General features: G+C 41.4%; 1 protein-coding gene across 1 annotated transcript in view; it reads right to left on the bottom strand.

Annotated features, from left to right (window-relative positions):
• LOC101857290 (nuclear mitotic apparatus protein 1) overlaps positions 1-27500 on the bottom strand; it is a 54044-nt gene that overhangs the window by 25911 nt on the left and 633 nt on the right. The window contains exons 2-20 of the mRNA XM_035973071.1: positions 26079-26139; positions 25272-25354; positions 24499-24575; positions 23956-24056; positions 23346-23532; positions 22803-22817; positions 19100-19365; positions 18131-18254; positions 17347-17464; positions 16829-16934; positions 14511-14597; positions 13226-13364; positions 8146-12146; positions 7236-7274; positions 5755-5928; positions 4621-4735; positions 3007-3239; positions 1533-1691; positions 245-409 (exon numbers count right to left, since the gene is read on the bottom strand). Of these exons, the coding sequence (XP_035828964.1) occupies positions 245-409; positions 1533-1691; positions 3007-3239; positions 4621-4735; positions 5755-5928; positions 7236-7274; positions 8146-12146; positions 13226-13364; positions 14511-14597; positions 16829-16934; positions 17347-17464; positions 18131-18254; positions 19100-19365; positions 22803-22817; positions 23346-23532; positions 23956-24056; positions 24499-24575; positions 25272-25354; positions 26079-26114 (6225 nt within the window). The 5' untranslated portion in view covers positions 26115-26139. The remainder of the gene's footprint in view (positions 1-244; positions 410-1532; positions 1692-3006; positions 3240-4620; positions 4736-5754; positions 5929-7235; positions 7275-8145; positions 12147-13225; positions 13365-14510; positions 14598-16828; positions 16935-17346; positions 17465-18130; positions 18255-19099; positions 19366-22802; positions 22818-23345; positions 23533-23955; positions 24057-24498; positions 24576-25271; positions 25355-26078; positions 26140-27500) is intronic.

Here is a 27500-nt window from a genome sequence, read left to right as displayed (position 1 = left end):
AACACATTTGTTTAATCTTCGACATGTCTGAATTATCCCTGCCCGACTGTACAAGCTTTTATAGGGGCAAAATGTTCTAAAAAATGCATGGATATCTATAGGATGGCATAAATCTGTGGACTGTGATTCAGCAGTTGTGGTGTGTGCCCTACCCCCGCCCCCCATATATTGATCCTAAAGGTAAACAATGCCAACGTGTCTGGAAGGAGTTGCTGAGTGTAACAAAACCATCTGAAGCAGCTACCTTTTTGTTTTCCGAGTCCAGCTGTTTGCGAAGGTCGGTGCAGAACTCGTTGGCCTTCTTCATCTGTGCGTCGTGCTCCCGGAGCTGCTTGGTCTCTCGCTCCCGGAATGCCTGGTTGTCCTCCTGCAGAGTCTTGCATTTTTTCTCCAGCTGGCTCTGCTTGTTCTGCGGACAGAGAATATTTGTGTCACGGCGCGGTGGAATCAGGCGCTCGTCAATTTTTGGGCATGTAGAGTTAGTGGTACCAAACCATCGAAAAGCTGATTTATTTATTTGCCTTGCTTCTAATTAAATAAGTACCCATTAATCGTGAATAGAACTCAACATATTTGCGATTGAAGAAAGTGAGGTCTCCTGGTTTCGGTGGTGAAATTAGCAAGAAAATGACGGCCAAAGTTTAGTATCGCCAACAGCTAAAGAGTCCTTGAAAACAGTAAAATGACATTTTCTGCCTTTAATCAATGTTTTTCAGTAAAATTCACTTGGAAATGTGTTTTTAGGTGGACATGAAAGAGGTTGAGCTAAAAATTAAAAATTAGATAAAAATGTTAAAACTGGAGGGAAAATGCCCGTTTCTCCGATTTCTGTATTTTGATGAGCGCCTGATTCGACCACGCTGCCTCACATTTACGAGAAATTATAGGCCGAAGGGCTGGAACTCAAATGGCCGCTGGATCGGAAAAGGAAAGTTAAAGTACAGGAAAAATTTCAAATAAACTCAATCTGACACCTGACAACTGCAAAGGCAGAAATTCATATTAAGTATTTAGCACCTGGAGCTGCGTGCATACATCATAGGACGAAGACTGAGCCTCACCCCATATCTATATTTTTTTTAAGTGCAAAGGATTAAAAGGTCTAAGGACGAACTACCTAACATGTGAATCAAAAAGCAATCATTTGTAAGTTCTGATTTCCCCACAGGGCCCAGCTTTTGTTTTTCTTCAAGTAAGTGAAAACATTACTGGAATAAAGTGAGCCAACTCTTTATCCCTGTCCGTATGTCATATTTTACTATCATATCCATACGACGTGGGAAACTATGAGCTACCACTTTCCAAAGAGGAAATTTACTCCTAAATCCGAACCGTACGCTTTGCATAGCAGTCTGTCAAAATGATGTTTTGAGAAATATTGAAAGTTTCAAAGAGATCTTCGTACTAGAAGTATTCTAAAAAGTGAAGAATACAACCCCGGGGGTACAAAATGACCACAGGGCGTACGGATAGGGTGTACAAAATGACCACAGGGCGTACGGATAGGGTTAAACAAGAACAGCACAAATTACCGTAAGCACTTCATAGGACGTCTTCTGCTCTCTCCCTGTCAGCTCTTGGTCCTGTAACTGTCCCTTCAGCCTGGAAGTTTCCACTTCGTGAGCCGCGGTCAAGTTGTCCATCTTCATCTGCATGTCCTCGGCCAGCTGAGATGTCTCGGAGTATTTCTCCTTCACGAACGAGAGAAAGACAACAGTACAGTGAGATTCTCTTTGAACACTGGAAGGTTATTTAAGACATGTCCTCTGCCAACTGAGATGTCTCGGAGTATTTCTCCTTCACGAACGAGAGAAAGACAACAGTACAGTGAGATTCTCTTTGAACACTGGAAGGTTATTTAAGACATGTCCTCTGCCAGCTGAGATGCCCCCGAGTATTTCTCCTTCAAGTACGAGAGAAATAATAATAATAATAAATTACACTTTTATTTGCCCCAGAACGGCACTTTGTTTTACAATGGCAAACATACATACATAAATACATAATTATAAATACGTACATACATAAATACACACTATTACACAAATACAGAACACTTTACAAACAATGCCACTGTCGGTCGCCACTGTGCAGCGCCCTGTAATTTGAGCTAGGGTTGTCATGTCTTGCTCAAGGACACATTCCAGTGACCACCCATCTGATCCCCGTGTCACCGACACTTGCTTGACACTGCTTGAGTCAAAACTCACTACTCACTTAGCCACTGGAGCCCCTCTTTTTTTTCTTCTTTTTAAAAAAAAATAAAAAACAACAGTACAGTGAGATTCTCTTTGAACACTGTAAGGTTATTTAAGACATGTCCTCTGCCAACTGAGATGCCTCCGAGTATTTCTCCTTCAAGTCAAGTACGAGAGAAAAACAACAGTGAGAAAGTGCATAATAACGTGTTTTAGTTTAGTCTTAGAGTTTAACAGCACTTGCAACACAATAAGGTCATGTAAGTGCCGAAGATTAGAGGTCAGGCGTTTCAAGAGAGTAACAAACATAAAAAAGAAGAAGGGTAGATAAGGTGATAGATGTCTGATAGGAAAGAAGCAGCAGACCACACTAGAGCATCCATCAACCACCCATCAAGGTTCTTTCACGACCTGACAACCCAGGTATTGAAATGTTTTCTCTTTGGCTCTCGCCATAAGGTTGGCAAGGGTAAATAATGTTTTCAGAAAAGTAAAAAAAATAAAATAAAACCCCCCACGGACTAATAAGACCGCACATAACCAGGAGCCAAATTGTGTCGTGGTCTTTACTCTAATTGCTTAAGTCTTTTTGTCCTGTTTTTGTAAGACAACTGTTTCATTTGTTTTAGTACGGTTTTAATGCAGTTGCGAGCGCCGTAAAACCTTACTAAAACAAACAAAACAGTTGTGAGCACTGTAAAACTCTTACAAAAACAGAACAAAAAAGACTTAAGCAATTAGAAGAAAGACCACAACTCAATATGCCTCCTGGTACGGAGTGAATCTCAACAAATGTTGTTGCACTTACTTTGATCTCCTCCAGCTGTTCCTGAGTGGCTGCCATTGTCATCATCATCTCTTCCACCTCCTGCCTCGAGGCCAGCAGCTCTCGCTTGTGCGTCTCCGCCACTTGCTCCACATTAGCTCTCTGCTCTTCTCGGCTCAATTTCCATTCCTCTCTCAAGGCCGACAGCTGATTCTCCAGATCTTTCTTGACCAGTTCCTGGCTCAGGTGGTCACGTTTCATCGAACTTAACGAGTCTGTGCGGAGAAAAGAGGAGAAATTCAGCACTTCACCTTTTCCCCAGGATTTCCATGGTCAGAGTTTGCCTCTACATAAATGTCTGTGTGTGTGTGCAAGGGAAAAAACTTCTGATGAATGAGAATAGAATCTTCACTTTCAAGATACAAGACAGTCAAGTAAGCGTCATTCATTCAAACTTACATTCTCAGCTGTTCCTGATATTTTTTAAATGCCTGGCTTGGGGTCACAGTGAGGAGAAGATTTAAAATGATTTTTTAAAAAGAAAAAGAAAATTGCTTGGATACCATAAACAGCTTCAGGATTTTGAGGAGGTAAAAAACTTGTTTTTAGTTTAGTTTTAGTAAGAGTTTTATGGCGCTCGCAACTGCATATGGTCATATGAGCGTGCTAAAAAAAACCCCAGAAACTTGTTTCTTGGACTAACCTGTTTTTTCCCATGCCACCACAACACAAGCATACAGTTTCCACACACAAAAACACCCCACTAGCTGATTCCACGGCGTGAAATTTTGATTTGATCCCCGAGAACTGACTGCTACATGAACTTATAACTGCACTTCTTTCCAGTACTTAGTTTTAGTAAGAGTTTTACAGGACTTGCAACACAATAAGGTCATATAAGTGCAGAAGATTAGAGGTGTTACAAGAAAGTAACAAACAAAAAAAGGAGAAAGAAGGGGGATATTTTTTTATATGAAAGAAGGAGCAAAGCACACAAGAGCACCCGCCATCCAACCACCCACCACCAGTTTCTGATATTGTTGTGAAGGCCAGACAAAAATCAACCCAGCAAAACATGTGTGTGCATGAGGTGGCAGAAAACTGGTGGGGTGAGTGGATAGTTGGAGATCTTCAGAGGAAGAACCCCCTTCAAGCAAGTTGTGTTTTGGCCCAAATTTCCTGACATTCTAAGGGGGCCGGGCCACACTCAGGTCATGAAGTTCTGCTCATTTAAAGTTGAAATAAATTAATTGATATTGAATTGCAGTTTTATGATTGTAAGTGGGAGAAAACTGGTGTGGCGAGCGGACAGCAGGAGATATTACAGGAAAAACCACGTTCAAGCAAGTAATGTTCGTCCATAACTTCCTGACATTCTAAGGGGGTCAGGCCACACTCAGGTCATGACTCCCAAGTGCTCTCCTGCTGTTTCTGTTTTGTTTTAGTAAGCGTTTTACGGCACTTGCAACACAATTATGTCATATAAGTGCAGAGGAATAGATATGTTACAAGAGAGTTACATACACAAAAAAAAGGAGGAGAGTTAAGGACGATAGATGTTTGATAGGAAAGAAGGAGCAAACCACACCAGAGCACCAGCCAACCATCCACTGTTTCTGTTTGTTTGTTATCTGTTTTCTTGGCAATAATATGTACCTTGGAATTCCGAGATCTGTTTGTTGAGCGCACTGTTCTCTGCCACAAGTCCTTCCACCCTCAGCTGCTGACTCTGCTGTATTTCCAATAGTTTGCCTTCGTTTTCTTGGCGTACCTGCAGATGGGAAAAAAATCTTTGAGCTGCTTGGTTTTAGTCAAAGTTTTACAGCACTTGCAATGCAATTAATTCATTTATCCAGTGCCAGATCTGCGACAGACATTGGCGATCATGGTTCTCCATTCATTCCTTCGCTCGGATACACTTAAAAAAGCTACGTTTCCCTGATCGTTAATCGTTTCCCATTTGTTTAGGTTCCCTTAGTAGGTTGCTCTGGGCCTACCTCTGCCTCGTTTGCCTTCAATTTTGCCAGTAACAGCTAGATGTTCAAGACCTTTATGTCTATTCAGGTGTCCCAAAAAACTGCATTTGTCGTTTCCTGATTGTTTTTAAAAGTGAGCTTCGCACATGGGATTCATCAAGCACTACCTCATTTGATTTCTTTTCCTTCCACGATATTCTCAGCAGTCTCCTAAGAATAAGGTCATATGAATGCTGAAGATTAAATGTTTTAGTGAGAGTTTTACAGCACTTGCATCACAATAAGGTTATATAAATGCCGAAGAATACAAGAGAGTAACAAACAAAATGGAAGGAGGAGAGATCAGGACGACAGGTGTTTGATAAGAAAGAAGGAGCAAACCACAAAAGAGCACCTGCCAACCACCAACTGAAGATTAAAGGTGTAACAAGAGACTAACAAACACAAGCACATGGAGAGATAAGGACGATAGATCTTCGATAGGAAAGAAGGACTTTGAGTTGCATACACAAAACCTCCAAGTAGAACAAAACACATAAAAGCTTCAACAGCCATTTAAGAAATGTTGCAGTAACAATATGATCCTTGAAACAAAGTAATGTGCATTTGTGTGTATGTCTGTGTGTACATATCGCAACCTCAGTGCTTTCTTGTCGTATCTCCATTTTTTTAAACATTAAAAACGTGACTTCTCCTTATTAAGCTCACTCTTTGTTATGAACTGTTTTCACTCGATATACGACAAGAGAGTACTGAGGTCGCGATATGTGCCTTCTACCTCCCCTCTCCCATCAAGAGTACGTGCGAGACTCACAGTGTGTACAAGGATCTCCCTCTCCTTCTTCTCCCAGCGCACCTCCTCCTCCAACTGAACCACGGCCGTCCTCTGACAGCCCAGCTCCTCCTCCATCTCCCTGTGAGCCCGCTGCTCTCTCTTCAGGTCGCTCTCCAGGATGGACAACTTCTGCCTGCTCTCTTCTTCTAGGCTCTGAGGAAACAAGGAAGCACGGGATGATGAAACACGACGCAGTTTCAATTAAGAGTTTTAGTTAGTTTTAGTAGACAGAGGTTTAACGGCGCTCGCAACTGCATAAGGTCATATGAGCGCCAGAAGATTAAAGGTGTTACAAGAGAGTAACAAACATAAAAAAGAAGAAGGGGAGTAAAGGATGATAGATGTTTGATAGGAAAGAAGGAGCAAACCACACCAGAGCACCCGCCAACCACCCACGTTAAGAGTTTTCCAGCATTTACAACACAAGTAGGTCACATAAGGACCATAGATTAGAAGTATTACCAAAGAGTAACATACCAAGAAAAGAATGTTTTAGCAAAGTTCTACGGCACTCGCAACTGAATAACGTCATATGAGCGTTAAGGGGTGGATGTCAACAGAGAAGTTCAAACGGGGAATCAGACTTACTCTGCTCACCTCTCTAGGCTCAACAGCACAAAGTCTGCTTCGACTATCAAGGCATCCCAGAAATGATAGTAGGGATGAAGAAAGAAAAAGCAGCAGTTCCCCCTATGTTGTTTTTTGTGTTTTTGTAAGTGTTTTACGGCGCTCGCAACTGCATAAGGTCATATGAGCGCGCGGGACACACTTAAGTTTTTCAGTTGGTAGGAAATTTTGAATTTTGTCCGGGTGGCGGCCGAAGCCTACTCTTATCGATTTTAGACCACCAAGGGATCTTTAACGTGCACAACTTGCACACGGGACCTCCGAGATTTTTTGCCCTTGTCCGAGAAGGCTAGGTGTAGATTTTTCCTACCAGAAGATCAGGGGTGTGGCTGAAAGACAGCAGTAAGAAGAAGCCAATGAGTAGCAGTAGAAAGGCTGCAGAAAGAATCAGGAGCCCAGAGGAGGGGGCAAAGGAGATGAAGGGGTGGGGGGCAGAAAAAGGAGACGAAAGCAGACGACAGAACATTGCTAGAGAGTAGGAAAGGAGGTGAAAGGAGACAAATTTAGAGAAGATAATTTTTTGGTCGCTACCCGGATTCGAACCCAGGAGAGGTGAACACCTTAACTTCTAGGCCACGAGAGCCCCCCGCCCTCTATGTTGTTATGGAACATGGGGAGCATGACATTGGTAAATCAGCCCATTTACAATTCTACAGTGCATAGATAAGATAATAATGAGAGACCAAAATGATGACCCCCCCCCCCTCCAAAGGAACTATAACAAATTTAAAATTTGGAGACATGACACAGAGCTAAAAAAAATTCTAAGGTTTAACGACTGACCAAGTTATGAGACAGGACAAAGTCTTTTTGTGATAATCTACATGACATACCTTTAGCTGTTGTTCATATTGTTCCCGGACGCTCAAAATCTGAAATTTTAGGATAGAATGTTCATTCAATGATGGAAGACAAAAAGTATCACAAGTCATAACACAGAGGAAGTTTGTTCTGACAAAAGAGAGGAGAAAATCCCTTCCAGAAAAATCTAATCTTTAGAGAAAAGATTGCTCTAACCGATAACCAGTATCAGTGGCAGATTCAAAACCTTACACTGTATCACTGAATGACAAACTTATACAAGCAGATGTCATTCCTCAACAACTCGCGACCTCAGTGCTTTCTTGTCGTTTCTCCATATTTTTTTTTAACATTGAAAATGTGACTTCTTCTTAAACTCACTCTATGTTATGAACTATTTTCTCTGCTTAAAAAAAATGGAGAAATGACAAGAAGCACCGAGGTCGCAAACTGCTGTTCATGGCAAATAATATGAGATGGAATCAGATTTATTCAAGAAATTTTTCATCACAAAAAGCAAATTTTTCACAAACAAAAACCTCTAGAAAATATTTTAAATGGCTGCATTAGCATCACATTCAATGTCAATACAAATGACATTTTGTGATGGAAAAAAAAAAAGGGGGGGTAAAAAGGGATTAAAAAAAGAAAAGTAGATCTGTTGACCCTTATAAATTCAGAAGTTTGGACCTAAGTGAGTGACTTCTGGGGTCTTCACGGGGTCACAGAGGAGCCTTACAGAAACAGGAAATAGCTGGTAGTGATCGTTGTGATGTGTGAAGACGTTGATACTTGTGTGTGTGTGTGTGTTTGCTAGTATGTGGGTGGTTTGTGTGTGAGTGAGTGTGAGTGTGAGTGTGAACATGTGAGCGTGTGTGAGTATATGTCTGTTCAAACGGTACTGTAAGTGTAAAAGAGCACACACGACAGTTTGTGACGTACCATCTGCTCCCTGGCTGCCACCTCCTGAGAGTCGCGGTCCTGGGCCTGAGTCTCCAGCTCCTGGATCATCTCTGTGTGTTGTCGGCCCATCGCCTCCAGCTCCCTCTGGTGTTGGGCTCTCAGCTCTTCCAGCTCCCTCTGGTGTTGACCCCTGAACTCTTCCAACTGACATCTGACCTCCTCCAGCTCTCTCTGGTGTTGACCCTTGACCTCTTCCAACTGACATCTGACCTCCTCCAGCTCTCTCTGGTGTTGGGCTCTCAGCTCCTCCAGTTGAGCTTCTGCCTGACCCCTGACCTCTTTCAGTTCCCTCTGGTGCTGCTCCCTGACTTCCTCCAGCTGAGCGTCTGCCTGAACTCTGACCTCCTCCAGCTGGCTCTGGAGCCGACCCCTGACCTCTCCCAGCTGAGCGTCTGCCTCAGCCTTCTGGCCCGACAACATCTGCATCTCCGACTCCTTCGCCGCCTCAAACTTGACCCTCAGATTTTCCAGCATCGTGCCAGTCTCTTCCTTTAGAGACGCCAGCTCGCCAGCGTGTTCCTTCTGTAGGGTTGAGATTTGATCTTGTTGTAACGACCTCAGGCTACTGAACTCCTCGTTGAGGTGAGCGATTTCTTGAGATTTCTGCTCGATTTGCTCGTCTTTTTCCTGAACGGCCGCCTGAAGTGTCTGTACCTCACACACGACACGCGAGTGTTCCTCATCTTTCTGTTTACAATCATCATCTTTGGTGCTCACTGCCTGCACCATTTCTTCGTACTGAACACTTTTCATTCCAAGTTCTTTTTCAAGGTCATTAGCTCGGGACTCGAGCTGCGCTGCCCGCGTTGACCTCTCCTCGAGGGTGTTTGTCAGCTCAGAAATCTCGGAACATTTACCTTCCAGCTCTTCCGATAACTTCTTTGCGGATGTTCTCTCCAGCTCCGCGTTGTCCCTGGCTTCGGCGAGTGCAAGCTCCTTGGAGTTCAGCACCTCCGTCAAGCCAGCCACGCTGCTGGTCTGTTCCTCCACCGTCGTGCGCAGCTCTTCCAGCTGTCTAGCCTGAGACTCTACCTCGCTGTGTAGATCAAGGGCTGTCTTGCAGCGTTGATCCAACTCAGTTTTCAGTTCCGTCATTCTCGAATCTTGACCGGTCACGGTTTCCTTCAACTCTGCAATAACGGTCTCTCTTGATTGTACCTCTTCGTTCTTCTGCAGTAAGCTAGCCTCGTGTTTGTGAACCTGTTCTTTCAGCGAGAGCACTTCCTCTCTGCTCGTTTTCTCATTATCATTCATGTTGGAAGAGAGAGTCTCGACTTTAATTCTGAGAAGTTCAGCCTCACTTGTCTTTTCAGAAATATCGGCGTTATATTTTTGCTCAAAATCAGCAAACCTGGCCGTCCAATCTTCAATCTTTCGAGCACTTTCTTCAAGAGCAATGTTCTTCTGTTCAAGATCTGCAGTGAGTTGGGAAACAGTTTCTTCCTTCGATTTCAGCAGCGCGCACACTTCGGTTTTCTCTTGCATCACTCCCTGCCTGGCCTCACCCTGCTCTTGCAGCTGTTGTTTGAGTTCACCGATGGTGGTCTCGCTGTTCTCCAAGGCCTCTGATTTCTGCTTCAACTCCTGCGACAAGAGAGAGATTTGAGAGCTCTGTTCCCCAGCTTCGGTTGCCATGGTTTCCTTCTCTGCAGACACCGAGTCCTTCTCCTGAGTAGCCTGGAGCAGCTTCTCGTTGAGTTCCTTGATGTTATTTTCCAGCTCGCAATTTTTCCCTTCCAGCTCCGCCATTCGCTGATTCAGTGTAGAAATAGTTTCACACTGAGCCCGCACGTCCCCTGTCAGTTTGTCTCTCTCTTCCACGACCAGCGCCATTTCCCCAGACAGTTCCTCGTTTCTCCCAGCGGTGGCCTGGTGAGTCGTCGTCAGTTGTTGAGTCTCCTCCGTGAGCCGAGAGATCTCCGCCAGCTGCCACACAATCTCAGCCTCCTTGTCCTCCACACTCTGCTTCAGCTCGTCTCTTTCCCCACAGACTTGGGCCAGATTTTCCGCCACCTTGCTATTGTCACTTTGAAGTTCTGCCTGTGTACCAATTTGTTCCTTGACTTCTGATTTTAATTTTTCAATTTGTTCCTGAGCAGCTTCAATTTCCAAGTTCTTGGACTCAACGCTCTTCAACAATTGCTCCTTTTCTGAGACATTTTGGGCCACTTGGCAGTTGAACTCTTCACACTGCTCCACCAGCTTTCTGTTCTGATCTTTGAGTTCTTGTATTTCAACATTCAAATTGACTTCCGCTTCCTGGAGGGTGGCCATGCTCGTCTTGGTACTTTCCACTTCCTGCGCGGTGCTCGTTGCCTCCGACAACTTCTCCTGTAGCTGCTGCTCCAGACCGGAGATCTCAACCATTTTCTCCTGGAGCTGTCGGGAGAAACTTTCTTTTTCTTCGACAACGGCAGAGAGAGTGGTACGGACAGATTCTTTTTCTGTGCTCAGCGTATCATACGCCTGAACCTTTTCACTCAACTGATTTTCAAGTTCCCCGATCAGCTGGGACTTGGACTCGACTTCTGATGTGAGAGTCGTCAAGTCACGTCTCAGACCGCCAGTTTCTTCACATTTGGCAGACACTTGTTCCTGCAGGTCGGCCACCTGTTGTGATAGGTCAGAAATCGTCTGCTGTCGAATGCTACATTCATCGCTCTGATCGGAAAACTTGTTGGTCAAGGCTTCAACACGTTCTTCGTAGGACTGCTTCAGGGCCAAGAGTTCTCCGACAGATTTGGATTTCTCCTCACAAGCCGCCACGTGATGGGACACGTCCACCTTCAGGGTTTCAATTTCCGCTTGCAGTTCACGAGTCTTTCCTTGCTCTTCTGACAATTTGTCCGTCATTTGTGCCTTTTCGTTCTCAACTCTGGAGAGCAGCTCAGACTTATGTGACAACTCTGCGTTCAGCTGTGCACATTGCTCAGACATTTCAGAAATACTTCCATCCTTTGTATCAATTTGCCTTCTCAAAGACAGCACATTTTCTGATGCTTCAACAAGTTGTTCTTTGACTTCCTTGAGATGATTTTCTTTCTGTTCCAGTTCACTAGATTGGTGCTTCGCATTTTCTTGCAAGTCCTGATTGTCTTTCTCCAGCTGTTCCTTCATGGCCACAACATCCGCCTCCCGGAGATGAAGTTTCTTTATTGTCTCGCTGTGTTCTTCAACTTCTTCAGTCAGACATTTCACTGAGGCACACATGTTTTTCAGCTCTTCTTGCGCGACTGTCAGAGATTTTTCCGTCTCACTTAGACCCGATGAAAGTTTCTCATTTTCTTCTGTCTCAGCTGTCAGTTTTGCAGAAATAGATTCCTTTTCCTGGAGAAGGTCTGACAATGTCTTCTCTTTCTCGACAAGCTCTCTCTGCAGATTTTCACCTTCTTCTGTTTTCTCTCTGAGTTCATTCACCACCTGCTCCTTTTCCTTCACCAATGTTTCAGCTTCTGTTGCCTTCGATGCAAGTTCCTCTTCAAAGTTTTTAACTTGGCTAGTGAGAGCTTCGAGCTTACATTTCATCTCCACATTGGCGTTTTCTCTCTCCTTGACATCCTCCTCCAATCTGACGACGTTTTCTTCCAGCTGGACCTTCATTTCCTCCACCTGTCTCAGCTGTCCGTCTTTTTCATCAAACGCTGTCTTCATCTCTTCCACTTCTTTCAGCGCAGATGCCTTCAACGCCTCTACTTCCTTGACTCGAGTATTCCGCTCGGCTACCAGACTATTGAGAGACTCTAGTTCAGCGTCTTTGGTCCTCACAGCCTCCGTCAACCGCTCAATCTCGCTTGCTGCAGACACGCCCGACGCCTGGAGAGTGGACAGCTCAGTGGACTTGTCGCCCAGCGACTTCTCCATCTCCTCCAGCCGCAGCCTCAGCCGATCTCTCTCCTGCTGCAACTCCTCCAGCTGGCAGCGGAGCTCTCCCACCTGTAGGTCCACAAAGATGCCCATAGACTCTCCCGGTGCAGCATTGGCTGAGGAGGCAAAGATAAGGCAAGATGTCATAACACAAGATTTTCTTATTTTAGTGAGAGGGGGGGGACCTCTTAACGATGATATGAATGAATTTTAAAACAAGCAGGTTCTTGCTTTTTCAAAAATAAAGCGTTAACTTTTAACAGATGTCTGATATTCTGAGACAAAAATAGAAGGCATTAAGACAACAGGAGAGAAGATTGATCAAGATAGTGTTGTAGTTTTATCAGGAGTGAGTACAATAATGGTCACATTCCACTGAGAAAGGATAAACATGACAAAGATAAAGATCCTGCAACTATATAAAGAGAATGAAAGACTTAAGGCACAAACGAAATACAGTGCACCTACTCTACTCTATAACGACCTTCGATATAACGACATCCTCTGTATAGCGACACGGTGCCCAGGCCCCGATTATTTCCTTATATATCAGTAGTAATATTTTTGGTCCCCTCTCTATAACGACATTTTTTTTCCTGGTCCCGACCATGTCGTTATAGAGAGGCTGAACTGTATCTAAGTGATTATCACTTTTAGTGATGCTTGCAATTAAAATATTGACAAGCGGGTTCTTCCATAAGAAAGAATAGCACACAGTAGTATACCGTCATCCCTTTCATTTCTCTGAAGCTATCTGATTTTCATTTGTGAGGCGTGCTAACAAAATGAGTTACTTCTCACAATCCACACATGGAGATATTGGACACAAATTGACCCTACGGTCAAATTTTTAGATTCTCTGTTGATACCGTATTCTTAAAGTATAACATGCCTTATATTATTTCATACTTATAAATCGTAAAAACTTCACCTATAAGCGTGATGTAGCGATTTCCATAGGGTTCAAATCTGAGAAGTAACTCATTTAGTCAGCACGCTTCACATTTGTGCTTTGACTGTCTGCAATAGATTTGGGGGCACCTGAAAATTTCTGTAGGGACTTTACGACAGTGACTAGAATGAAAAAGGGATAATGGAACAATTAATTTCATGCCAGAAAGGAAGGGCATTTTTTTCTCTTTTCTTTTAAACTCCTAATGTTCATCACAAAAAAAAAGAGTTCCGTTCAACTGACCATGTTGGGCTGCAAGCAGCTCCTCAAGCTCTCTCTTTATTTCCCCGTTCTTCTCTTTTTCCATCTCCAGATTGCTGTTCAGAGCTCTCCTCTCCTCCTCCCATTCAAGGCGGCTCTTGTTTGCATGATCCAACTGGACCTGAGGGGTGAAAGAAAAAAAAGTTTAAAATCATAATATCAAGAAAATAAATAAATAAATAAATACAAACAAACAGGAAATTACACTAAATCACTATTTGAAAGCCTTTTTTCGCCCCCATGAAATGATTATCTATATATTATATTTAGGAAAGTTCGTCACTCTGGTCGGCTAAAACTTCCGAACCACTTAACTTTCAAATATGAAAAAACTTAGTGGTTCAGAATCATTTAAAGGGTGCACAGTTATATTAAGGAGTCTGAAGTTACTGTAGTTTAATTTTCAGTTTTTCATTAGTTTCGTTTAGACCTGATCTTGGGAAAGTCCGTCTTCTAAGACACCATTGTAAACAAGTAAGGCTTCCGTTCACAAGCAGTGCGCACCAATCCCACAAAGACTTGACGATCGATTCTTTTGAGTTCGTTCATCGAACGGGTACCCTGTTAGTTCATTTATGTTTGTGTCCATGGCATGGCAAAAAAGAATATAAACATCTGACAAACCCCCCCCCCCCATATCACATACAGTAACTCTGCCACAGCAGTAAACCATCAAACCATCAAACTACAGACATGGAGCAAGCCCATTCAATGAATATATGAACAGAAAAATATGTAGCAAGAATACAATGATGATTTTTAAAAATATATTAAAATGTATCAACCGTTTTAGTTTTAGTAAGAATTTTACGGCACTTGCAACACAATAAGGTCATATAAGTGCCGAAGATTAGAGGTGTCACAAGAGAGTAAAAAACACACAAAAAAGGAGGGGAGATAAGGATGATAGATGTTTGATAGGAAAGAAGAAGCAAACCACACCAGAGCACCCACCAACCACCCACAAGCCCTCTCAAGTCTGCTGGGACATTTCAGTAACCCACTTTCAGCACTTTTTAAGGACCCCTCGTGCGAGTGTTGAGTTCCTGCGAGCTGTCGGCATCGCTGACCGTTTATGAAGCCGCAGCGCCAGAAGAGAGAGAGAGAGAGAGAGAGAGAGAGAGAAGCCCTTTCAAAGAATACGAACAGAAAAATATGTAGAAAGAATAGAACGATGATTTTAAAAAAAATATAATTTAAAAATTAATCAACCACGGCGAAACTGAAACGGAGGTTTCACAAATAAAAGACAAAGATTTGTGTGTACCCGTAGAGTGGTCACTTCGGTGTCCAGATGACCGATGGTCTTGACCAGCTCCTTGTGCTTCTCCTCAACCTCCTCTAACGTCCGGATCTGAAAGTGCCAAGTGGGCGGACACAAAAAGATAGATATAAAATGATGAAATTAATTTTTTTTATTTGTTGGCCAATACATGAAAAATCAACATTGCGCTTTTTCACCAGCTCCTTCATAACAAATTATAATTTATAAAATTTTACAAACACATAAGGTGCAAAATGCCTCAAAACCTTGTGCTTCTGAACCTCTTCTTAAGTCCGGATCTGAAAGTTTCAGGCGGGAGGAAACAATCAGATAAGATAGATATGAAATTAATTTTTTTAATTATTTGGCCAATACAAGAAATTAACACTGCTTTTTCACCAGCTTCTCCACAACAAATTATAATTTATGAAATTTTACAAACACACAAGGTGCAAAATGCCTCAAAACCTTTCTTCTCTACACAGTCTTCTTCAAAAGTCTGGATCTGAAAGTGTCAAGGGGGTGGACACAATCAGATAAGATAGATATGAAGTGATGAAATTAATTTTTTTAAATTATTTGGCCAAAACAAGAAATTAACACTGTGCTTATTTTTCTCCATACTCTTCATAACAAATTATAATTTATGAAATTTTACAAACAAACAAGGTGCAAAATGCCTCAAAACCTTTCTCCTCTACACAGTCCTCTTCTAAAGTCCGGATCTGTAAGTTGGAAGTGGGCGCAAACAGTAAGATAGATTTTTTTTTGGGGGGTCCCATGCCCTGATTTTGGTGCTGATATTTGTAGGTTACGTACAAATGTATGACATTGTGCAAATTGTTATGTTTTCTAGAAAAACAAAACAAGAACAAGGGGAATTGTTTAGTCGGCGATGATGATGATGATGATGATGATGATGATGGTGGTGGTGGTGATGGTGATGGTGATGGTGATGATGATGATGGTGATGATGATGGTGATGGTGATGGTGATGATGATGATGATGGTGATGGTGATGGTGATGGTGATGATGATGGTGATGGTGATGGTGATGATGGTGATGGTGATGGTGATGGTGATGATGATGATGATGATGATGATGATGATGATGATGATGATGATAATGGAAACAGTAAGATAAGATACATTAGATGTGTAATTAATTTTTTAAAATTAGTTGGCCAAAACAAGAAATTATATTATCATGGTGCTTTTTCACCAGCTTCTTCATAACAAACATGTTTAATTCTTAGTTAGAGTGTGGTAGTAAGTGCGGATATGTTTTTTTTTTTTTACTGCTGTACTTTCGTGTATATAGTTAAAGTATGGTTGTTAAAGTTTTTCTTTATGTGGTTGAACTAGTTTTTCTTGTTTCAATGACATATTTTCTCTTGTGTGAATGATCATGTGATTGATGAATAGCGCTCTATCCCATACTAGTATAAGCTCTGAGCACTTTCCACCAATCACATAATCATTCACACAAAAGAAAATGTTTCACAGAAACAAGAAAAACCAGTTCAACCACATAAAGAAGAACTTTTATACAACCATACATTAACTATACACGAAAGGACAGCAGTAAAAAACAAAACATATCAGCACTTACTAACACGCTATAACTAGGAATCAAACAAAACATTTTTGATGCAGGACCTTTCTTCTTTTTCTTCAGCACTAGTCTTGCGATGTTATTTTGGGCCACTTGCAGTTTCCTCATTCGTTCATACAAAATAATAATAATAATAATAGATAGCATTTGTATAGCGCATATCCCCGCTCAACAGCAGGCTCTATGCGCTTTACACTATATTATTACCCCAGCAGACCACAGAACACTCCGAAACATTCTCAGCTTCCCGGGAAGCATACAGTGCAAGCAGCTGATTAAGCGCTCAAACACTAACAAACTGACAAGATCTTTCGCTGTCTATAGCCGGGTACCCATTCCCACCTGGGTGAAGTGAGGAAAATTCGTGTAAAGTGCCTTTCCCAAGGACACAACATCGGGCCCCTGACGCGATTCGAACCCACGACCTTACGGTGGCGAGTCCGAGAGCCTAACCACTAGGCCACAACAGAACAGAATTACAGTTGTCAAGTATTGACAAGACAACAGAGACAGAGAGCATGCCTGCAACATTGATTGAAATAAGGCGTCTTATCTTACTGATTCTTCTGATTACCACAATAACAAATTGTTGTGCACTTTGTTAAACTACGACAGGCAGCCGGAGGTCCATGATCGGCCACGCCAGTCGGCGAGGCACCAGATGATGATGATCAAACTATGGCACACAGCCGAAGGTGTGTCTCACCTCTTGGTGAAGTTTGTTCATCTCCTCGCAGTGTTGGCTGCTCTCCTTCTCCAGGAGTCCGCACTGCTCCTTGTACTGTTGCAGCGACTCCACCTTCTTTGTCATCCTGGACGCACCAAACGAGATAAATACATTTTTAGCTTCAGTAAAAGTTTTACGGCACTTGCAACACAATAAAGTCATATAAGTGCTGAAGACTAGAGGAGTTACAAGAGAGTAACAAATATGTAAAAAAGGAGGAGAGGTCAGGACGATAGATGTATGATAGGAAAGAAGCAGCAAACCACACCAGAGCACCCACCAACCGCCCACGCTGTTGAGACTGAAGCCAGTTTCCTGACCCTGAAGAGGCTCTGAATCCTTTGCATCATGATGATGTGGAAGTAGGTTATTGGTTGACAACAACACAATAACATGCCCTGCTCACACAGATTCTAGGTTTCATATTTTAATTTAGCCATTTACACTTTGAAAACACACAAAGCCATTTACACTTTGAAAACACACAAATTACTGACTTTTCTACCAGAGCTTCCATCTCTGAGTATTTGATTTTCATTTCCTGGAGCTGATCGTAGGAATCCTTCAAATGAAGCAGCTCCTTCACCCGTTCTTGGAGTTTGAGGATGTCTTCGTCTGAAAGACAAACAAACAAATATGGATAAGATTTTTAAAAACATAAAAAACCCAAAGAGAGACAGCCGGACAGAAACTCTGAAAAGGATAAAAGCCAAGTTGTGATCTTGGCTAGTCAAAATTCCAGGCATTCATAGCGAACCTGGTTAGACTGCGTTGGGGAAATTGTTCGCTATAGGATCAGGCTGGTCGTTGAGAATGCAAAGGTTCAAAAACAGCCAAAGTGAACATTAGAGATTAGAGAAGAGTACAAAATCATGTGCTGAGAACAATGACAGGGGCCTGGTGGACTAACTACATAATGAGACACAAAGAAAAGAAAAAGAAAAAAAAAAAAAAAAAGATTTTACAAGTGGACATACACTTTGCACTCCACAAAGACATTCAAAATATCATTTTACATGGTATAATTTACACAAAAACTCACAGTACAGGACACACATGAATTAACACCCCCCCCCCCTCCCCCCTCAATTCAGCTTGAATGACTACAAGAAAGTATATCTATGGCTCACTGTTAGACCTTACCATGCCTCACTTTTCAAAATGGCATATGAACGAGTCATACAACAAACAGTCGATTTGTATTCAAACAAATCCAACTAAATGAGAAAACGTCTTTAAAACGAAAAGAGGTTCCAGCTGCGTCATCTGCAGGGCACTGACCTTTCTTGACGCCGGCCTCCACCTGGTCCTGTAGGGTCATCTGCACCTCCTCCTTGAGGAGAACCTGGTCGTTGAGCTGCTGCTTCACCTTACGCAGCTCCAGCTCCTTCTGCTTCAGAACAGCCTGCAGGAAAACAGCAAATCAAATGTGTAAACTATTGCCAGCAAACAGCAAATCAAATGTGTAAACTATTGCCAGCAAACAACAACACAATGTGTAAACTAATGCCAGCAAACAACAACACAATGTGTAAACTAATGCCAGCAAACAACATGTTGTTTTAGTAGGGTTTTACGGCCCACTCTGCTCACCTCTCTAGCCTCAACAGCACAAAGTCTTCTTAGACTATCAAGGCAACCCCGGAAATAGCACTTCACAAGAGAGTGACAAACATACAAAACAAGTAGAGGACAAATGATGAAAGTTGTGGTTGTTTTCAAATTCCTTTAGCTGCGAGCATTTCGCTCTGGAAATGATGACAGCAAGGATGAGGAAAGAAAAAGCAGCGGTTCTCTTAAAAGGGGAATATTAAAATAAAACCCAATATAACGTCAAAATGCACTGAGCCAAACAGCAAACTCCAAAAACAACATAAACAAGAGACAGACATAAAAGTCAGGTTTGTTTTTAATGCTTCATTCTCAGTCCCGTCTTCATTAACCCTATCAGTAAGCCCTGGGGTCATTTTGTATCCGCGGGATTGTATTCTTCAAATTTTAGAATACTTCTAGTACGAAGATCTCTTTGAAACTTTCAGTATTTGTCAGAAAATCATTTCGACAGACTGCTATGAAAAGCGTACGGATCGGATAATTAACGAATAAATTTCCTCTTTCTTTGGAAAGTGGTGGCACAGAGTTCTTCATGTCGTATGGATACGATAGTAAAACACGACGTACGGATAGGGTTAAACAACTTGGCCAGTAGCCCGTGAACCACCCTGGGGGAACTGTAACAGCGCGACCCACCTTCTGTATCAACTCCGGGGACTGGACGAACTTTGCGAGCGGCGACGAGGCCACGGAGGAGTTGAGACTCATGCCGCGGAGCGGGGACGTCAGGTCGCGCAGCGAGAAGTTCAGCAGGGACGAGTTGGCCTTCAGGGGGCTGTCCTTGACCACGGCGACGTTCCGAACTGAGCGGGGGTCGCGGGGCGTGGAGGTCACGGCCGGGTCCATAAAAGCATTGGACTTCACGATGTTCTGAACGGGGGACAAGCATCTCTCGTCTTGTTCTGAAATAAGGCAGAGGAGAGCGAAAAATAGTATGATTTTTGTTGTCACAGTCAGTCGTTAAAACGAAATAGGGACAAACATTTCTCATCTTGTTCTGAACCGAAGCAGAGAGCGAAAAATAGTATGATCTTGTTGTTAGTCGTAAAAACGAAATACGTAACTTAAAGGGTTTCTTTTGTGGGTTTTTTTCAAAAGTTTTACAGCACTTGCAACACAATAAGGTCATATAAGAGTAACAAACTCAAAAAAGGAGGGGAGATAAAGACGATAGATGTTTTAGTTTTAGTAAGAGTTTTACGGCACTTGCAGCACAATAAGGTCATATATGAATAACCTATATTATTTTTATTTTAGGTACCGTAACAATACAAAATGTCTTTAAAATGTTATTGATGTATAATGTTTCAGTTTTAATAAGAGTTTTACAGCACTTGCAACACAATAAGGTCAAATAAGCACTGAAGATTAGAAGTGTTACAAAAGAGTAACAAACACAAAAAAGAACGAGAGATCGGGACAATAGATGTTCGATAGGAAAGAAGGAGCAAACCACACCAGAGCACCCACCAACTACCCACATTGACGTTTAATGGTTCAGGAGTCTCTTCTGTAAAATGTGCGCGCTCTATGTGATATGGGCCAAGGGCCTTAAACACGGAATAAAAGTAGACATAAGGTAAAGAAAAAGAAAAAAGCATATGTGTCGTGACGCAATGGAATCAGGTGCTCTTCAAAATAATCAAAGTGAAGAAACTGGCATTTTTCCGCAGATTTGTGATTTTCATAGAATTTTCTTTTCGTTTTTTAAACTCAACACTTTTCACGCCCATTAAAGAACACATTTCTGAGTAGATTTTACTGGAAAACGATTAAATAAAGACATAAAAGATGTAAATTGTCCTTTTTCACTGACTCCCAAGCTAAGGAAATAATTCATGTTTGACAGAAATTTTCTCACTAATTTTACCTCTGAAACCAGGTGACACCCACCTCCATTCGCAAATATCTCTACTTCCATTCAAGACAAATGAATATTTTTTTCATCCAAAGCAAGATAAATTAACAAGCTTTAAGATGATACCAATAACTCTACATGCCCCAAAATTGACGAGCGCCTGATTTCACTGCGTCGCAACATATATGATTCTGCACATCAATGTTTGTAAACCATGCAGCAATGGCAGGGAACAAGTTGTGAACACACCTCACAGAACTGTTACTGTCCAATGCCAGAAGCATATCAGTATTATAGTGGACAAAACAAACATGTCTACATCTCATTTCGTAAGCGAAAATGACAGGATAAGAATATCAGAAACAGCAGAGAAGAAAAAGCAACATTCTTTAACCTATTATTATTTTGTGTTAGTCTAGTGCAAGACAATAAGAAACCAAACTACAAACTGGCGACCCTCTCCTTAGACAAAGACCGGACTATCTACAGGAGGAATAGAGGAAATTTATTCAGCCAAATAGGGAAAGTAATAATAACGGAAAGCTCATTAGTATAATTACAGTAACCATTTGGTACAAACATGACGACAGTACCTAATAATGTTCTTTTATAAAGCCAAAAAAGAAAAGGAAGGAAGAAAAGACAAACACATACACCAAACACCATACACGTGAGTAAACTTATCTCAGGATTATGACAAATCGACTGCTTTATGTAAGTCTCCGCCAAACGCCGTTTGGAAAAGTGAGGTATGATGAAGACTTCCACCGATCAGTGGATGTGTGTTGTGAGTACATGTTACATGGGTTGGGAGGGCAAGAAATTCCTTAAAAGTGAGATTTTCAGCCTTCTCAGAACAGTTTGAATTACGTCAGATGTGGAAGTTTCATTCCTGTTATAATGACAGTGACAGGTAAACAAGAGCAACACAAAAAAAACATTTTAGAAACACAATTCAAGAGCTACTTTGAACATTTGACAGACCATGAACTGTTCTTTGGAATACTTGTTTTAGTAGTTTTTATGGCGCTCGCAACCGCATAAGGTCATATGAGCACCAAGGGGTGGATGTCAACAGAGAATTCTGCTTCGACTAACAAGGCACCCCGGAAATAGCGGGTCACAAGAGAGTGACAAACATACAAAAGACGTAGAGGAAAAAAAGGGGCAGTTCATTCTTGTTATGACAGGGAAAGGTAAACAACAAGAGCAACACAAACAAAACATTTTATAAACACAATTCAAGAGCTACTTATAACACTTGCTAGGCCATAAACTTTTCTTTGCAATACTTAAACTTCACAAAATAATTGTATTTTTGCAACTGTACACACACACAATAAGTAAAAAGAGGGACACGCTCTAGAAAAAAAAAAACAACAACAACACACAAAGACATACACCATAGCTACACAAACAAAAATATTATATGAAAGCATCAGGTTCAGAAAGCGCTGAAGCTCATAAGATACCTTACTTAAATGTCTGATATTCATTTAACAAAAGAGCCACATTATGATTTTCATTCTAATCTTTTTTAAGCAGTGAACTGTATTCCTGGAACGGAAAAGTAAAAGTGAACTGTACGCAAGCTGTTAGGATTCAACAATTGATATAAGATTATAAGGCAGTTGAAACTCCATTTCCGAGGTGAGGATGGTTAAATTGATTTTTTTTTTTTTCGGGGGGATTGGTACATTTCAAAAGCAGCAATGTTAGTGGGTATGTAGGGTGATGGAGGTTATAATTACAGATGATGTGATGGTGGTGGTGTGTGTGTTGTTTTTATTACCTCCTTTAATGGGTGAGATTTCTGCCAGAATCTCCTCCGGTTTGGGAGCTAGGGAAAGAGAACTCTCATTGCTTTCGAGCCATGATAACATAATGGCCCCAGGGTTCTCAGTCCTCACATCTAGGTGAAATTCAAACAAGGAAATTTTCTTCTTTACGACGCAGTTTTTGAGTGTGATTATGAGTTAATGAACCGTGAGAGATGATCTTCGGATGGTTGATGACAATTATCAGGATGAGTGTCAAGAGAATATATTATTTTTTTTCTGAATATATCATTTTTTCTAAGTTAGACTATTTAAGGAAAATAAAATATGACACAGATGCATGCAAGCCGCTAGGAAACCTCCTTAAAACATGAGTCCCTGAAACCAAACCATTTAGTTATTTTTCATTTCTCAAATGTTAAAGGGGAGGGGTGGTTCCTATATCCGTTTAAAGGGGCTAAAAATTAAACTTGTTAAAGAGGGAAACTGTGAGGCAATGTTTCAACTTTTGGTGCAATAAAGAGGTTCCGTTGAATATGGTTTATTCAAGAACAAGAACAAACTTTACAATACAATGAAGCCATAAGCACAACCCTCTTCCGATAACAGCGAGAGCAACTCAACAGAACAAATGTCAAGAAAATGAAAAATAACTGCAACTTTTGAAATGGGAGAAATTCATCATGTATGATATGTATCATACCTGAGTTTCTAAATTCTGAAAATAAAAATAAACATAACGCATGACATGATGTTCCACCTGCCAGATCATTTTGGAAGATTCTACACAAACTTCATATATAATATCACATTCTGGACCCATTCCTGAAAATTGATGAGACTGGTGTGAGTGGTTAGAATACAAAAGTACACTGACACACTTATTTGACAGCAGTTTTGAAACAAGGACAAATAATAGGCCAGCAAGAAATAACAGAGGACTATCAAAGGATCAAAGAACAGCAATTATGCAGATGACAAACATACCCTAAGGTATCGAATCAAAGGGACGGTAGGAATATTTCGAATAATAATTTATTTTTTTTAAGGCGGGGACACACAAGTGGAACAAAATAAATGGGGGCGGCACATTCAACCTCATACCTCTGTACTAGTAGGAACAAATGTGTGTGCAAAAAAAACCTAAAAAATAATAAGCAGAGGGTGGGGGGCCCTTATTCGATACCTTAGAGTAAGTTGGTGAAGTGAAAAAACTAAATGAGAAGGAGAGTAGTGTGCTCCATACCTGTTGGGCCACAGAGAACCTCCTCGACCTTGGTGGTGAGCGCCACCTCTGTGCTCCCGGCCTGCACCACCGACTGGATGATCTCCATGATGTCTCCGTGCAGCTCCTGCGGCAGCTGGAGGGCCGCGTTGATGAACGTCTGGCCATTCTTGTCCAGCACGCCGATACCCAGGAGCACCACGGCAATCTGGGAGGGGAACAAACAAAACTAGCAGGTCAAGAAATAGGCATGTGTGTGTGTGAGACAGAGAGGTGAGAGGGAGGGAAGGAGGGAGAGGGAGAGAGAGAGAGAGAAATAGGCATGTGAAGCAAAAGGAGAGACTGATGTTTTAGTTGGTGTTTTACGGCACATGCAACACAATAAGGTCATGCAAGTGCTGAAGATTAGAGGTGAACTGTTACAAGAGAGTAACAAACACAAAAAAGAATAAGGACGATACATGTTTGATAAGAAAGAAGAAGCAAACCACACCAGAGCACCCGCCAACCACCCATATGTGACACTTTTTTTGCTTATTTTTAGTAGAGGTTTAACGGAGCTCGCAACTGCATAAGGTCATATGAGCACCAACCTATCACATTGTGAATGCGTTTATAGGACAAGCAGTACCTTAGCCAGCTCCAGTTCTTGTTTGTCTCCCGACTTACTGTCACCAAGGACAAGGTCAAATTGGAGAAATTCCTCAAGTTGCGGGTCATTTTCATAAAAATCTGAGGAGAAAATAAAGAAATAATTGATCACAGTTGAGAAAGTTTTCAAGTGTAAAACTTCTATATAATTAAAAAACGATAAGTTAAGGATTTCCTTCCACATGAAATCATAAAATAGGGGGCATAATATAAAGTATAATACATTCACATATTAAAAAATTGTTCAAAACTTTACCAGACAAACAATGTTTTTAACTGGGCTGCTGAAATTTATTTACTAGATTTAGTCCACCTGTTTTGGGAGAGTAAAATTTAGCTTGCATCTTCTAAATTTAGATAGAAGTTCGGGAGATAAGAAAGTCAAATTTTGTTCGTTTGTTTTGTTTGGGGGTTGTTTTGTTTTTTTTTGGGGGGGGGGGGGGGGGGGAGGGAGAGGATTTAATCTTATAAAATCCCAAAACAATACAAAAAAAGTCCTTGACTGAAACACTAAAATATTTACCTTGCAAAAACTTTTTAACACACAGCAATCGCTCCTTATCAGATTTCAATTCTTGTTTACCAGGATTCCATTGTTCTCTGAAAAGCAAACAAAATGGTAAATTAATCAAATTTGATTTTTTTTTTTTTGCAATTAAATTTTCCAAAAACTGACAAGAATAGATAGCTTGAAATGGTGAACCAAGGTACACAGCACCGTAAAATTTATTTTACAAAATAGCAATAAACCGTGTCCAGTGCAACACCATGTTGATTCTGTAACGAGTGAACCTACATATTCAAATATATTAGACCCCAGTTAAACAGGGGACTAAAAAAACAACCCAACAACCCCCCCCCCCCCCAAAACAACAACACCATCACCAATTACAACAACAACAGCAACAACAACAACCCCCCCCAAAACAACAACACCAAAAAAAAACAAAAACAAACCCCAACAGATTTTCCATTCTTTGGATCCCTGTTGAAAACATGATCTGAAATAAATTGCAAGGACACGGATCCATTTGTGCTTACAATCTTGAAGAACCCTGAGGAGAGAATGAGTAGAGAGCACTCTATCCTCACAGCCTCATAACTACTTAGGAAGTAACAGCAATACTAAATGTGAGGGGTGTTTACAAAATGAGTTACTTGTTGCAAAATGCGATTAAGTTCTCTACTTTTAGGCGCAACTTACTGTGACTGTTACAACCATATGGAAATGTCATATATAAGTATTTATAATATATTATATATATATATGTATATATATGAGTTTCTTCTACTTACAGCATTCCCAAAACATGAAGGTAAAAATGTCCACTTTTTAATTCTGAGAGTGATTCAATAGCCTCACCCCCTATCTTGTGGACCTGAAGAGATGAAAAGGACATAGTCAAAAGTCAAACAGTTCAATTGGTTACTCAGCTGTTCTCTATTATATATTACAAAAGAAAAAACATTTCAAATGTAAACTAACTTTTTAAAAAAATGATATTCACTAAATTAAAATTCAATATTATAACACAAGATGAGATTTTTTCTAAAAGTAAAAAAACAACAAAAAAACAAATGTCGGCACCTTGCGCTAGACTCTCACCAAAACCAGCAGTCAGAACAGTCCGGCAGTAGATCAACTAACCTGCAGCTCATTGCAGCAGACAAACTAAACCGGCAGTGACAATGGAATCCTCCGATTTCCCCCCCTTGCTACTTCAATCCCTCTTAACAAAGAAAATCTCCACCAACCCAGCAGATTTTGATTTTAACGGACTTGACTGCATCATAAATTGTATTAAAGTTGTAAGAACACAAAACTAGACTGATATTTTAGGTAGTTGAAAGGCCTAAAATTTTGGAAAATGTCTTTTCATATTTTTTGTTGACCAAAAGAACAAAAAACCAAAACCAAAACAAACACCCCCCCCCCCGGCCAAAAAAAATAAAAATAATCAAAAGTGAGCTCTATCTACATATTACTGTGACATTTATGCACACTTGAACTAGCTCTTCCTCGCCTTTTTCTCAATACTTTTACAGGTCAGGAAGATGAAATTCATAGTCAGAGACGCAAGTTTTCACAGACACAATACTTACATATTTCAAAACAGTGAGCTTTTTCTGCGCCTCCATGTTAGGACTTGTTTAGTTACATCACCTGGAAGAGAACGTTGGAGTGATGAACGTTGGAGTGATGCAGGCATGAAATGACATGTCACGGTAAATAGAAAAAAGCTACAAGGACAGGCTTTCATTCTATATCATGATGTGATCTGATGTGAAAAAAAAAAAAAATCTAACCCTGATGGTAGAATTGGCGCTCGCAACTAAGACAAGGTCATATGAGCACGCAGGATACATTAGGCCAGGGCAAAATCGACTTTACTAGTCGACTGTGAGCCCAAGATCGACGCTGTGACTCTCATCTACCAGTCGCTCGTGACTCTCGACTCTCGGTTACCTAGCCTAGCCTTGATCAAGACCAGCCTCCCCTGCCCTTCAATGGGGAGTCGTCAACGTTGGTGGGGTGGGTGGGTGCGGCGAAGTTAGAGCAAGCCAAGAAAAAAAAAGTTTTCATCAAGACCTAGGCCCAAGTGTGTGTGTGTGTGTGTGTGTGCGGGCGCGCCTTCGTGTGTGTGCATGGCGAGGCTGGCTGGCCTGCAGTGTCGCAGTGCCGTGCAGTGCTGACGTGTCAGTCGCAGTCACCGCTGGAACAATTACTGTAAAACTAATGATTGCTGTCTTGGCTGTCTTCCGTTATTTTGTTGGCTTCACTGTAATATTATAATTCATTCGTTCAAATTCCAAGAGATCAGATTTGGTTTTGCAAAAACACACGTAAATAACTATGCGATCAAAACAGTTGATTACACATAAATTAGGTTCTATGAATTATTTTTAAAAGCTCAATTCTGATTTTTAAAACGAAAGTAAGATGAAATAAATTTTGCGCAGAAACAAACTATTAGAGGCTTACAGTAATCCCACAACATTTGTTTTCCGATGCCGGAAGTCGAAGAGCTAAAAATAGAAGTAGTCAGCCCAAAACCCATGACCCTGTAGGGCCTAGGCTAAGAGCATAGAAAGTCGTAGCTTCACTCTTCTATGTAAAATCAAGGTCAAAGTCACAGTCGACTTTTAGAGTTTGGCGAAAACGTCGAGTCGACTTTCCGACTTTCTTATTCGCCGACTTTGCCCTTGCTTAGGATACATTTAACATTCGAAGTGTCTATTTACATGGTAACCAGGCATGTCAGTACTATAAGTATCTACGTACACAGTAACCGGGTACTTAGTCTCAGTACCTACGCACACGGTAACTGGGTACTTAGTTAGTCTCAGTACCTACGTACACGGTAACCGGGTACTTAGTCTCAGTATCTACGTACACAGTAACCGGGTACTTAGTTTCGGGGGCCCCTTGAGCTAGGTGCACGGTAACTGCTTTGCCTCCCCCCCCCACCACTCATCACTGGACGGGCCAATCACAACACTGCACCGCTGACTGCCTGTTTGAGT

Source organism: Aplysia californica, unplaced genomic scaffold (genome assembly GCF_000002075.1).
Source record: "Aplysia californica isolate F4 #8 unplaced genomic scaffold, AplCal3.0 scaffold00988, whole genome shotgun sequence".
NCBI lineage: Eukaryota > Metazoa > Mollusca > Gastropoda > Aplysiida > Aplysiidae > Aplysia > Aplysia californica.
The sequence above is the reverse complement of the archived record's forward strand: the minus strand, read 5'-3'. Positions and strand labels throughout refer to the sequence as shown.